Source organism: Takifugu rubripes, chromosome 9 (genome assembly GCF_901000725.2).
Source record: "Takifugu rubripes chromosome 9, fTakRub1.2, whole genome shotgun sequence".
Classification (NCBI taxonomy): domain Eukaryota; kingdom Metazoa; phylum Chordata; class Actinopteri; order Tetraodontiformes; family Tetraodontidae; genus Takifugu; species Takifugu rubripes.
In genome coordinates, this window is record NC_042293.1 from 5601421 (window position 1) to 5614858 (window position 13438).

The following is a 13438-nucleotide window of genomic DNA, read 5'->3' on the forward strand; positions in this document are numbered from 1 at the left end:
CTTGTATTTTAAATTGAAATCCTCAAATGAAAATTTGAGGATTCATGAAAGAGTAGATTCCAATAAACAGTCTGGTGTATCATAGAGGACATTTAGAAAAATTCAAGAAATCCTGGAGGTTTTAATAAGATTCTAGAAGTAAACTGTCCACATAATGTTGTCAACACCCGATGGACAAGAAGGCTGTTTCAATGGCTGGTTCGTTCCATTTACGAACCATGTGTGATCCATGTATGATCCATGTGTAAACCATTTATGATCCATGTGAGAACCATGTGTGATCCATGTACAATTCATGTGTGATCCATGTACAATCCATGTGTGAACCACATGTGATCAGTGTAGATCCATATGGGTAATTAATGTATGATCCAACTATGATCAATTTGTCACCCATGTGTGATCAATGTAAAAATCATGTATGATCTATGTACAATTCATTTACAATCCATGTATGATCCATGTGCGATCCATGTATTATCATTTAAAATCTGTGTATAATCTATGTGTGATCCATGTATTATCCATGTGTGATCCATGTGCAATCCATGTGTGATTCATGTATGATCTATGCATAAAACATGTAAGATCTAAGTATAATTCGTGTGTAATCCATGTATGATCCATATACAACCTATGCATGATCCACGTGTAATCAATGTGTGATCCATGTGTGACCTATGTACGATCCATATACGAAGCATATTTGATACATCATGTAAACATGTGTTTTAACTTTATTTATACAGAATCAGGCCTTCTCTTACAGAGTCTGAACCAACCAGCAAAACTGCCTTTAAGAGGAAGAAATATTGAGCAGGACCAAATTGACACAGGGGTCCCTCATGATCATGCTAATGCAACAACTAACTTGTTAATACAGTATGTGGGGAGCTGGGTCAGAGGTCACCGAGAATGTGTGTGTGTGTGTGTGTGTGTGTGTGTGTGTGTGTGTGTGTGTGTGTGTGTACAGCAATTATTGCTAAATTAGTAAAAATGTGCATGAATAAAGCCGATTCTCAGCAAAGACTGATCTCAGAACAGAGCATGGCAAACATCAAACTTTTGAGTTTTGAATTGATCCCATGTTTATTTGGTTTTGATGTAAAATGATGGGATTCTTCTCCTGATTAGTCATCTTTCTTGGGGTCTCCTCACTATCTCAGCACTAAAGTTTACTGTAAAAGACAGCTGTTTTAAATTAGATTATACCGTAGAAGATATTTTCCTATATAACTGTATAAGAACAATTATTAATTTTGAGCAGACACAGAAAATTGATTTTAGTCTTTGAATCCAGTGAAGTTCTTGTGAATTGATTTAATATACAGCAATTTACAGCTATTTTACAGCATGAGAACAATTCCTGGCAGAGAAACCAGACCCTAAAGAGAGCCGTATGGCGTGTATGTTGTTGTGCTGCCCCCTGGGGGAAGTGTGAAGACCGGTGCGTGTTTTAGATGAAAGTGATCAAAGACATGTTTGCACAGGCTCCTGCAGCTCAAAAGATGAACATTTGAGGATTTTCACACTTTCATTATTCATTTAGCCATGTTTACTTCATGTTCCCACTTGAAAGATTGTGTGAAAGCTGTGAGAAATCTTTCTGTCTCAGAAGTAGCAACATTTATTTTGATTTATTTTTGATAAGGACCACCCACTTCACTGCTCCTCCAGGACCTACATCAAAATTTGCTTGCCTAATGCAGCAGCCCCAGAATAGCAACCTGGGGGCATCTTGGTTGCCCCTTCTCCAAACTTGAGCTTCCCTCTTGGTGTCTCAGCTCTTCTGTAACCTTATTGAGTGCCAACTGTGTGTGTGTGTGTGTGTGTGTGTGTGTGTGTGTGTGTGTGTGTGTGTGTGTGTGTGTGAGTGAGTGAGTGTGGAGGGGGCCCTGTCTGGCCTCGCCTCTGAGCCAGCTCCTTGGCCAATCAGGCATCCAGTGGGATCATGTGTCACTATAACAGAAGGACATAATCAGCGCGGCAAGTTTGCAGAACCCGACAGCCTGTCTGGGCCAGCAGGAGCTCACTTCTTTCAGCGTTTCTGAGGTAAGTGAGAGAGTGTGGGGCTAATTTAGAACCTTCCCCACCAGAACCACTCGTGTTTAAAGCAGAGTCAGGAAAAGAGCCCATGTTGGTCAAAATGGAGCCAACTGGGCCTGCACAGATGTTCTAATTAAAGCTGTTGTTCTGTTGCTGTTGTTCTGGTGAACGAAGGTCAGAACCATTACAGCTGGTTCCTGAACCCCTTGCAGCATCTTGTTTTGTTTGAGTGTGTTGCTTTGGTCAGTGTCCAAGTTCCCAGCAGACATTAATACCTGAGGGATTTACAGGCGGATTAAAGCCGACTTCCTCACGTGCACCGAATACTAACCAGTTATGTCAGCTCACCACCGTCAGCTCGGTGATGCTAGTGGTGCTGATGGAAGTAACGCAGCTGTAGATATGTCCTGTGATGTTTTATTTCTGTTCTGGTTATGAGCTTTTACAGGCATGGCTTATTTTTCATTTAATTGACATAATTATTCTTGATACAGTGTTTAAGTGTTTCGCACAATGTAGCTGGTCAGAAATGACTAAAAAGTCTTTAACTATCGTGAAATGGTGAAATAGTGACGTATAAAAAAGAGGAAGAGCTGAAATTTGATTTGTTTGCAATGTGAAACGGGTCGGCCTCCTGCTGATGACTGAAGGAACCATGTGTGAGCGTCACTGCCACATAAGGACATGAAGGTAGAATTATTATAGGTGCTGGGCCAGAAAAAGGAACTTCAGCTCCAGCACTGCGTCCATCTGAAACCAGATCTGGCACTTTTGCAGCTGTTGGAAACAGCTACCATGTTCCACCGTTTACACTGACAATTTTTAGGGATTGTGGATTCATTTATAGCATGTTAATAAGTAATTGGTAAGCTCTAAGTGAACAAGAGAAAAGTCTGTCAGAGGATATGTTTGATATGGATATGGAGGATATGAGTTTCTTAATAACCCTAACAAGCTGTCATCCACTTGGCTGCTGAATGAAGAGACAGAAAAACTTGTTTGGAGGGCCATTTTTGAAACATGAGCGAGTGAATCAGGCTGAGCAGAAACTGAAGTCAGAGAATGTTTGTGAGGGCTTTTAAAAATGTGTGAAGCAAAGCAGGGCTGGGTTGGTCGCTCTGGGTCAGTACAGACATTTAAACCATGTCATTCTATCCTGAACTATAAATACAGCACATACTTGTGTTTCTGTCTCATCTGCAGGTTCCGACATCCGCCGTCACCATGTCCGACACCGAGGAAGTGTAAGTTACACTGAGTATAATGTCACATTCAGAATGGTTGAGTAAGATTTGATTGTGAATACATACCCCAAAAGGTCTATAATCTTTAATCTTTAAAAGGTCAAAAATTTGATTAGTAACAGCAAAACAAGATCAAATGAATGGCATCATGGTTTAAAGCCACTTGTTTCACAGATGATCTGTAGAAAAACCCACTCCAGTAACATTAGTATAGTCTACAGAACACTGTTAGCCAATCCACAGCAGGATGCTAACAGACCTGCGGTACAGCTGAGCCTAATTTAAGCATATGTGGTTTAAATGTGGTTTCTTTCACATGTTCAGATCTGATAAGACTTGTTTGTGTCTTACAGTGAACAGGTCGAGGGTAAGTAGAACTGCTGCTCTCATCATTCAAAATTCTCCAACTTTATTGAAGACAAAACTATAGGTGCTGGTACAGTCCGGAGTTCCATGCTAAAGCCCAGCATTACTTGAGAAAGTCCCCCCCCAAAACGTTTGCAGTTTTGGCTTGACTCGCCCAGAATCCACTTGTCTCCTACAGAAATCTGCACATGAATTATGATCTTTGGTGTGACACGGTTGCAGGATTCACTGTTGACATCAGGACAGAACGTACAGAGGATCTGGCCTGGTGGTAACAAGTCCCACAACTCTGCATGACCAAATGCAAGCAAGCAGTCCTCCTGCTCTGAGAGTCCATCAGTGCAGGAGGACACTGTTGTGGATGTGTAGCATGGATCCCCAGTTGTACCCAGGTTTTGTTTTCTGACAAAATTGGGTACAAAAACAGGATCTTTTGATTATTTTCTTTTGCTCCTTTCTTTCTCGGACGGACGTGAAGAATACGATGGTAAGAATCATCCTGCAGACCAGACCGACTTTGTGTCGCTGAAACTAATGCTTAGAACTTGTGACCTGATTTCGTAGCATGCTAGTGAACACTAATGCCAGATGAATCCAGCTCAGACCAGCACACCCACTACTAGGGAGTAATCACCTTTCACCCATCAATGACAGACCTTTTCCCTCTCACAACTGCCTGCTAGTATAGGCGCTGTAGCCCCAATCGAGTGGCAGTTTCTGTGAACCGCACCTCCACGAACATCCATGTGATCGCCTCACCTGGACCACATATTTCTATTCCTTCTGCTTCCATTAACGCGCTAACCGCCCTTCCTTCCTGTCCCCCGGCAACTCATTGCATGTTGTGTAGCTGTAGAAGAGGAGGTAGTAGAGGAAGTAGAGGTGGCCCCTGAGGCGGCCCCTGAGCCAGAACCAGAACCAGAAGTAGAACCAGAGCCAGAACCAGAACCAGAACCTGAGCCTGAGCCTGAGCCTGAAGGTATGTGATATGGAGCGGGAGGGGTCATTAATCGTTCAGGCGATCGTGTGTTCAGAAGCCATAGCTTGAGAGAGATATGTCAGTCCCTGATCAGACCCAACTGTGTACAGCTGGGCTGCCCACCGATGCACCTGTCTAAAACCATTAGAACAGATGTGTTCAATATAGTGTGACAGAACCAAAACGCTCCAGATATATTCACTGTTGCGTGCCTGCTGCGATCGCTATGTGTATTCATGGGATCCAACAAGGATTCCACACATTGTTGGACCCATCAGAACCTGACAAGACAAGACAAATCCTGATGGTTCAGTATCTGTGTAAATGCTAAATTACACTAGAATATATAGGTTTGCTTCAGTTAGCTGCTAGTAGCTCAACAATAATAATAATAGTAGTAAGAAGAAGACATTTGTTTAATAGAACACTTCAAAATTCTCAAATGCTGAGTAATTACCGGTAAGTTAAAAAAAATAAAGTCATAAAATACACACAGGAAAATAACCTAATGAATTGCTACATCAGAAGTATTAGGGGGGAAATTAAATCTTTAACTCAAAAGTCCAGAGAATTCTAAACTAAATTATAAACTATACAAACGTAAAACCTATCATCTGTTACCAGCGAGCAGTAAAATATTATGTAATACCACAAAACAAACTTACAAATAAACAAGTTTGAGCTGTGAATCAAATTATTTTTTGTCTTCACTGAAAGCTAAGCTATCTATGGCTAACTTGGGCATTGTGATGTTTTTCTTTTTACCTGTCTATTGTCACACTAGATCCAATATTTATAGGAATCTTGACTTTTGATGAAAATGTGACAGAAGATGTTTTCTTCATGGTAATTCTTAAATATTGGTCACATTCCACACAGGGTCACTGCTTCATTCTTGGCTTCCACTTGAGAATTAACACTTTTGAAAATCTTCGTTATTTCTGAGTGTGATTTTGCAGAGATGAACGTCAGCTCTTGCTGGCTAACGTTAGCTAATGCTCTGCTGTTTTTGGATGTTTGCTGCATGTAAAAGCTGCTAAAGAACAAACTTCATCTATATAAAACTCTGTCATTGTTGTTCTGGGAGGCTGATGGTGTCCCAACTCTTCTTAAACATCTCAGGCCGCAGATTGAACATTGAAAATAAATGTTAGAAGACTGAGAGCAGAACAATCCAGACATGCTAACAAGAGTGTTGCTGTGATCTGCATGAAATAAAGCTGACACGAAGATGGAAACAGGGAAATTATCTTTGAGCTTAAAAAAGATTTGGGGGTCAAGCCAAAAGCACACACACACACACACACACACACACACACTTTAAATCTTTTATTGATGTCGTAAATTTTCTGTAAGTGAACTGACGAAAGTGATTGTAAAAGCTAAGGAGTTTCCCTTTTAACTGAACTAAAACTTTGACAGACCTTTGATCTGAGTAAAAAGATTACTTGAAATAATTAACAACCATAAACACGGCTGTGTTTCTAACACATCAACTGTTCCCTTTTGACCTGCAGAGGAGAAGCCAAAGTTCAAGTAAGTTTCTCTTTATGTCTTCAGATTAAATCTGGGGGTCTTCCAGAAAGTGGACCAGTTTAACAGTTACTATGAAAACTTATTAAAAAAAATGTTTAATTCTCCTTTTCCTTTTTATTAAAACAAATTGTAAACGGAGATGCTAACCTATCCCATGGTATTGAAATCAGTCTCTTCAAGTGTAAACCAATCCTTTTTTCACGGTGACATCATGCATAAAAAGATGAGTTATTGAATGTTAACATGTGAATCATCAGAACTGATTAAAGTATTAATTGATTATTTGGACATCAGTTGTGTTTTTACTCTTGTTGTCATGACGAATCCCCATGGTTCCCTCCATTGTTGAATTGTTTACCAAACTCTTTTCTGAGGCCCTCAGATGGTTTTTGAAAATATGTGTGTGAAATGATCAGAGGGTGACGTCATTGTCTCCCTCAGACCCACCGCCCCAAAGATCCCGGATGGTGAAAAGGTGGACTTTGATGTAAGTACACGCGCTTGTCACGAAGCGCCAAACACAGAGAAACTTTACAATGATCGTGTTGTTCTACCGGCCCCTACAGGACATCCAGAAGAAACGTCAGAACAAGGATCTGATCGAGCTCCAGGCCCTGATCGATGCTCACTTCGAGTGCAGGAAGAAGGAGGAGGAGGAACTGATTGCCCTGAAAGACAGGATCGTGAGTCGCCACGAACTATTAAAGCTAATTCACCCAAAGCTCGCCAGTTTTTTTTAAACGTTTTCCTTCGCTCAATTGTCAAACACGGGCCCCCAAAATGTCCAGATCTTTAGCTTTTTCCAATATAGCAGTTTTATGTAAGGTCACAAATATATTCCGCGAAATGCTGGCGGGACTGGATGATGCTAAGCTAAGAGCGGCTGGTGGTTGAACTCCTGTAATTGGCTGCCTCGATGTCTCACAGGAGAAACGTCGCGCCGAGCGGGCAGAGCAGCAGCGGATCCGCGCTGAAAAGGAGAAGGAGCGTCAGGCCAGGCGTGAGGTTCGAACGTTCTCTTCAGCTCCTCTTCTGAAAGTGATAAAACCTCATTGTTTCGTGGCAGAGTTTGTAAAAACAATAGTTTGAACTATTGCTTTCCAGTTTGGCGACATCAAATTCAATTATCAAATTGGCATTTATATTTTCTGAAAACAAAGGTTTTGCTTTTGATTATTAGAAAAAACCGTTTGGGTTTTCAAATTGTTGTACGTGTGTGTGTGTGTGTGTGTGTGTGTGTGTGTGTGTGTGTACCGTTTAGACTGATTAGTGTGAGTAAGTGTTTTTAATAAATAAGGAGGGCTGAATTAGTTTGTCCATGAAGGGAGGTCTCACTCTGATTTGATTGTGTGAACAGGAAGAGAGGCGGATCAGGGAGGAGGCTGATGCCAAGAAGAAAGCAGAAGATGAGGCTAAGAAGAAGTCAGCTCTGTCCAGCATGGGTTCGAACTACAGCAGCCACCTCCAGCGAGTCAGTTCACACACAAAATGAGCCACAGGGATAATTCATTCAATCAGTTTACCCTGATGCCAGTGCTGTGCCAAAGGCACCTGGTAGCATTAGCGGTTACCCAGAAGCTTTTATTCCAACCAGGTCTCAGTGATGACACACATTTTGCCTACCTTAAATTGACATGTTGACCTTTATAGGGTAAAGATGTTGAAAGACAACACATCACTTAGTTGCCAAACTGTAAACCTGTCCTCTATGTTTGTGAGATTAGGCTGACCAGAAGAGAGGAGGTAAGAAAGAGACTGAGAGAGAGAAGAAGAAGAAGATCCTAGCTGCCAGACGCAAAGCCCTAAACATTGACCATCTGAATGAAGACAAACTGAAGTGCGCCAGCAATTTAGAAAAGAGGCGAACAAATCCACATGAATGATGACGTGTGATGTACTTTTTTCTCCAGGGACAAGATCAATGAGCTGTATGATTGGATGTGCCAGCTGGAGTCTGAGAAGTTTGATCACATGGAGAAACTGAAGTTGCAGAAGTATGAGGTGAGAATCTGACCCCGACTCCATCACACATGCAAATTTGCTTCTGTCGACTTAAGCCAACAGCGTGTTTGATCCTCGTCCAGGTTACAAGACTGCGTAAGAGAGTCGAGGAGCTCAGTAAATTGTAAGTAGAGTGAAAGAGGGCCTTTTCCTGCTAGCTTGACATGAGCTGCATGTTAGCATGAGGTCAAAGAACCAAAATGCTCTGCCATGGTGGCAGAGTGAGGCTTTAAGGCACCTGACAACTGCCATAGTATCAATAAACAAATTATTATGAGTTTGACATTAGCTGTCCTGTCTGGAATTAAACTCTAATATTATTGATCTGATCAGGTTTGTGTGTGTATAAGTGCTGCTAAAAATTTCAGACTGTTTCATTTTGAGAAACCATGATTTAAAAAGTATCAAATGAAATCAGAACAGTTCATTCGTGTGGCTCCATTTTTGTTTCCCATGATGCCTTAGGGTTAGGGAAGTCTTTTTTTTTCATTGAAATTTTTGGAGTTACAGAAGCAGAAAGTGAATATCAGGCGATCTCAGTTTCTCAGACAGTCTAAAATGTCCCAAACACCCAACCTGAGGATCCCCAGATTTCACCTTTAAGGTTGCAGCTAAACATTCTAACACATTAACAATTTATAAATGTAAGACACATTCAGCAAATACCAACAGATTTATATTATGGAAAAAATTGGATTTAGTCTTAACATGGTATTGTTTTGTTTTTGTTGAATATTTCTGAGGTAACCTAGCAGATGTGCTAATGAAACACTAATACAGCGCCACTGAATAAATGTTATTATTCATAGTTTAACTAACTAAATTAAATGATGTGTTGATGGGTTTGTTCAGGGGAAAGACACCTACAAGCTAACAGCTACGTGACAACACACGCTGAGCAAACTTTGTGTGATTATCAGATTACAGCATTCAGCTGCTACAATTGATTAATTACATTAAGATTATTATGAATTGTGTATTTTTCGTGGCAAACATTGCATGTTTTCAGTAAACGTAGTGACCATTTTTCATAAATAATGCTTCAAGGCATGCTAGTCATTCAGGAAGCATTTTAGCCTGGCTGTTCACAGAGCACCTGACTTGTCTTTAACAGGTTTACTTGTTTTATTTATTTTCCAGCAGCAAGAAGGGAGCTGCCACCCGCCGCAGGAAGTAGAGCAGCCCATGGTGTCGCTGCTCAGAAACCAAACACCGACATTGTCGCTCAGGATGAGCTGTGTCCATGCTTTTTCATCTATCTAGCCTTTAGCCGCTCCGACTGAAGTAAATGTGGGGCCTCGTCGCACCTCCACTGTTTGGTTCTCCCTATTTTTGTAAATAAAGTGTGACACTTTGAGCCGTGTGTGAAGAGCTGTTCTTATCAATAAAGGTCATATTTTAAACTTTGTTATTTATTTTGTTTAACACTAAAAGCTAAATTTTGGGATCTTTGATCAATCATGCAACATTTTCTGTGTCAGCTGACAAACACAACATATTTCCATATCATATTTGAAGAAAAATAAAAACTTTTCCACCACAGAAATAGTCACCTGAAAAGATTCAGGCCAGTCAATTTTTCTGAGATCATTAAGATCAATAAGGTCATTATTTCTGGGTTCCTGAGATCAGGAGTAAGTGTCTCCTTACTGATCTGGGTCTGGTTTGAGAGAGCCCCTCTAGGAGAACACCAAGGTGTTCCAGGTCTACAACTGCGAGGTGGAGTCACTCCCCAAACTCATGACCACAGGTGAGATTTGATAGACAGAAACTTTATTCATCTCTCACAGAAATTCACATTTCCATCTCCAAAGAGGAAACACACAAGGGCGTGCAGTGATAGGAAAACACTAAATACTAGTATAATAATAGAACCAAGATCAAATAAAATAAAACAAGATGCAGTCTCATAGAGATAAAAAATAATGTCCCAACAAAAAATTCAGTCCCATAGATAGACACTGCTTCGGCCATGTCAATGCAATAATCCTGAGAGTATCGATAAAAATTATCATGTTCCAACCATCTTTATAGGTCATCTGAGGAGTGGGGCAGAAGTCAGAGGTCAGAACTCCATGTAGTGTGGCACTGCTGCTCTCCAATTGATTTACACATTAATTATATAGTCAAATATTTTCCACTTGATATAATTGATATTATTATTATTACTGCTATTAATAACAACAATAATAATATAGTTTTAAAGGAATAACAAAAACAGTCGGGTGTTGTTTTTAAAAAATAAATAAACAGATTTATTTGTCATTAATTTCATGATTCGGCTGTCAGTCAGATTTAAAGTGTATAAATATAAAGGTAAACATTTTCACGACAAACAGAAGCTCATACATTAAATACAGAATTAATACTTTTCATTTCTTATTTACAATATATGTACAGACAGGAAAATGTAGTTGCTGAAAAGGAAATATTAAAAGTCTTGGTTTCATTTTTCTGAAGAAAATGTGATAAGGGTTATATTTGTGAAGGAATGTCTTAAACAGGTGAACAGACTTTATAAATTAAAATTACAACAGAAACATGAGGGGAAACTGCTAAAAACAGACATAATTTCTCAGAAGACCAATGCTTTAAATATTAAATAAATTCCTGCCAATGTAAGTGTAGACATTTGATTTTTCGATTAGAACAAACATTTGTATTCTTTTTTTTATTAATAACAATATTTATATATATTTATATAATATATTTTTGTTAATATCCACGCGAAAATTGTAAACCGAATTCTGGATAAAATACAAAATAAATCATTTTATGATTTTCATCATTATTTAAAATTTTCGAGTTTTCTCTACATTTTAATTTTATTTTTGAGTGAGATTGTGCGCTTAATTGAACGACATTTTTTTCAGATTCAACCAAAAAGTTCTTTAATTATTCATTATTTAATAAAGACGAGCTCGTCTTTTAATTTTTATCCATAAAACGGAGACGATTTGTTTGGGGGGTGAGCCGGCAGGAGTGTGGGTCTGATCTGCGCCTTACAGGACCTGATAAATCAGGTTTGGTTCCCGACTGCTCCTTGGAGAGGAGGCCTGAAGGGGCCCAGGAGACCCGCGGCCGTCTACGGGTGGCGGCCCGCTGCTGGTGGCGGTGGAGATCCGCTCCACGATGCTGGACAGACAGTCGAGACTGGAGTTCCGCTCCGCCTTCAGGCTGCCTGCGAAACAGAACCAGGCGGAGCAATTGTTGACAGAACCAGGCGGAACAAATATGGCAGAGCCAGGCGGAGCAAATGCTGACAGAAAGGGCGAAACAATTATCATAACCATGAAGGAACACTTACTGACACAAACAGGCAGAGGAATTATTATCAGAACCAGGCGGAGCAAATACGGACAGAACCAGGCAGAGGAATTATCATCAAAACCAGGCGGCACAACAGAATCAATCGGAGCAATTATCCTTAAGGGCGATTTTTGAAAAGTTGTATTTTTTCCCTCTATTTTGCGTTATTTCGATTCTTTAAAATAAAATTCGAATCTCTTGTTTCTAAAGTTCCCGCGTTTGAATCAGAGCTTTTTTTTCTTTCTTTTTTTTTTTTAAAAAAAAAGCTCTAATCCAAACGCATAAATCTACGAAATCGTCTTCTCTAAACCTCAGTTTAAATACATTTATTTGAAGAACCCCTTCCAGAAGAATGTGTCACTAAATCAGTTAGATAGAATCACTATTTTTCTCACCTTTTGGAGTTTGCGAGAAATAGCTGCTGTAATAGCTTCCTCTTCTGTTTGATTGACAGGTCGGACCGTTAAAATCCGTCTGAAGATTAACAATAAACCTGTTAAAATCAGGCGGATCAAAATCCTTTCACAATAAAAGAAACGGAGCAAGAAATTTAAATATTTTGAAAGAATCAAAGAAAACAATCAAAACTGTGAAGAATGATTGTTCAATACAGAACTGAAATGTAAAAAAAAAATCGTTTGAAACTTAACCTTATCAGCTAAATATCTGATTTTCAATGAGCATTAAACACAAATGTCACACAGCACAAATAAACATTAAAATCAGATGACTTAGTTTGAATCCAAAAATTTGCAGCAAATTCAAACTGGAAAAAATCCAAAGCCTAAAAAGACTTTATCGAAATAACAAGAGAGCAAACGTTAAAGAAATTAATGCACATTAATGCCTCCCGGTCCCGGACCCACCATGCCATCGGAGCAGTTGGAGCGAGGGCTAGACGCGTCGGAGTCCCCGCTGTAGTGCTCCAGAACGGTGTAGAAGGCCTCGTCCTGGCCGCCTCGGAGCAGTGCCTGCAGGGATTCGATATAGCTGATGGCGTTCCTCAGGATCTCCACTTTGGGCAGCCGCTGGTTCGGGTTGGTGTTTGTGCAGCGTTTCAACGTCTCGAAGGCCTCGTTGACTTTGCTTAGCCGCCGCCGCTCACGCAGCGTCGCCGCCTTCCGTCGGTCCACGTTTGTAGTCTTCCGCTTGCAGGCCTTGCAGGCCCAGAGGAGACAGCGGCCTGCATGGTGGTGCCCGCTGGGTGCACGGATGTGCTCGTCGTCCTCCGCCTCGGTGTGATGATGAATGTGCAGAAGGGACGATGGGGAAGCGGAAGATGAGGAAGGAGAGAGTGAGGATGAAGAGCAGCAGTCATCCGGCTTCAGCAGGCCCGCGTGGACCAGGCGGGGGTCCATGTCCTCAAAAAAGTGCATGTCAGAGGTGCTGAAGCAGGGGTCGTCATAGAAGTCGTCAGCGGCAGGGATGGAGAAGGAGATCTCCGACAGCTCCATCATTCAGATCTCACACGCAGCCACGAGGAAAGGTGGGAGTGGGGATGGGGGGGAAGTCCCAGAGGAAGACTGCGAGTCCAAGATTGAGAGGGGGCTCCGAGAGGAAGACTGGGATCCCAGAGGAAAACTGAGGTCCAAGAAGGAAACTGGGATTCCGAGGGGAAGTGCGGGCTTAAAAACAACAGCTGTAGGAGCGAAAGAAGAAGAAAAACCTCTTTCGGGGAATGTCAAACTGGTCTGGACCTTCTGGACTGACACCTGATTTTATAGCCTGAACGCCAGCAGAGGGCCGGGGCCCGACACCCCGACACAAGTCTGACCAATGCCGTGACATTGGGTGGGGCCTACAACTTCACGGTAATTAGTGTCCAATAACCTCAAACCCCCACGACGAAGTACTGTATTAACAACAGGAAACTACTGCAGTGACAGAAAATAACTATGGCAGGATGAGCAGAAATGAAAACAGTCTCGCAACTGAAGTCATAAACCAGGTAATTCTA

The 13438-nt window shown here is 41.0% G+C and overlaps 2 protein-coding genes across 5 annotated transcripts; one reads left to right on the forward strand and one right to left on the reverse strand.

Annotated features, from left to right (window-relative positions):
- The first annotated feature begins 1942 nt into the window (after positions 1–1942).
- Positions 1943–9575, forward strand: tnnt3a (troponin T type 3a (skeletal, fast)). 4 transcript variants are annotated; one of them, XM_029841378.1, is made up of 14 exons: positions 1943–2052; positions 3250–3290; positions 3644–3657; positions 4135–4143; positions 4507–4635; positions 6153–6171; positions 6613–6658; positions 6738–6854; positions 7099–7176; positions 7529–7642; positions 7896–8008; positions 8082–8172; positions 8256–8296; positions 9313–9575. In XM_029841378.1, exons 2-14 carry the CDS (start codon positions 3271–3273, stop codon positions 9347–9349), a joined length of 828 nt encoding a protein of 275 aa, XP_029697238.1. In that variant the 5' UTR covers positions 1943–2052; positions 3250–3270; the 3' UTR covers positions 9350–9575. The 4 variants fall into 4 exon arrangements, with proteins under 4 accessions (XP_029697238.1, XP_029697239.1, XP_003967260.1 ...); XM_029841379.1 differs by lacking the exon at positions 4135–4143 and having other exon boundaries at positions 1944–2052; XM_003967212.3 differs by lacking the exon at positions 4507–4635 and having other exon boundaries at positions 1949–2052.
- A 1602-nt stretch (positions 9576–11177) lies between these two features.
- On the reverse strand, positions 11178–12935 carry myod1 (myogenic differentiation 1). Its single transcript, NM_001032769.1, is given in 2 exon segments — positions 11178–11353; positions 11877–12935. A coding segment is annotated over 1 exon segment (624 nt). The 3' UTR covers positions 11178–11353; positions 11877–12311.
- Between the last annotated feature and the right edge of the window lie 503 nt (positions 12936–13438).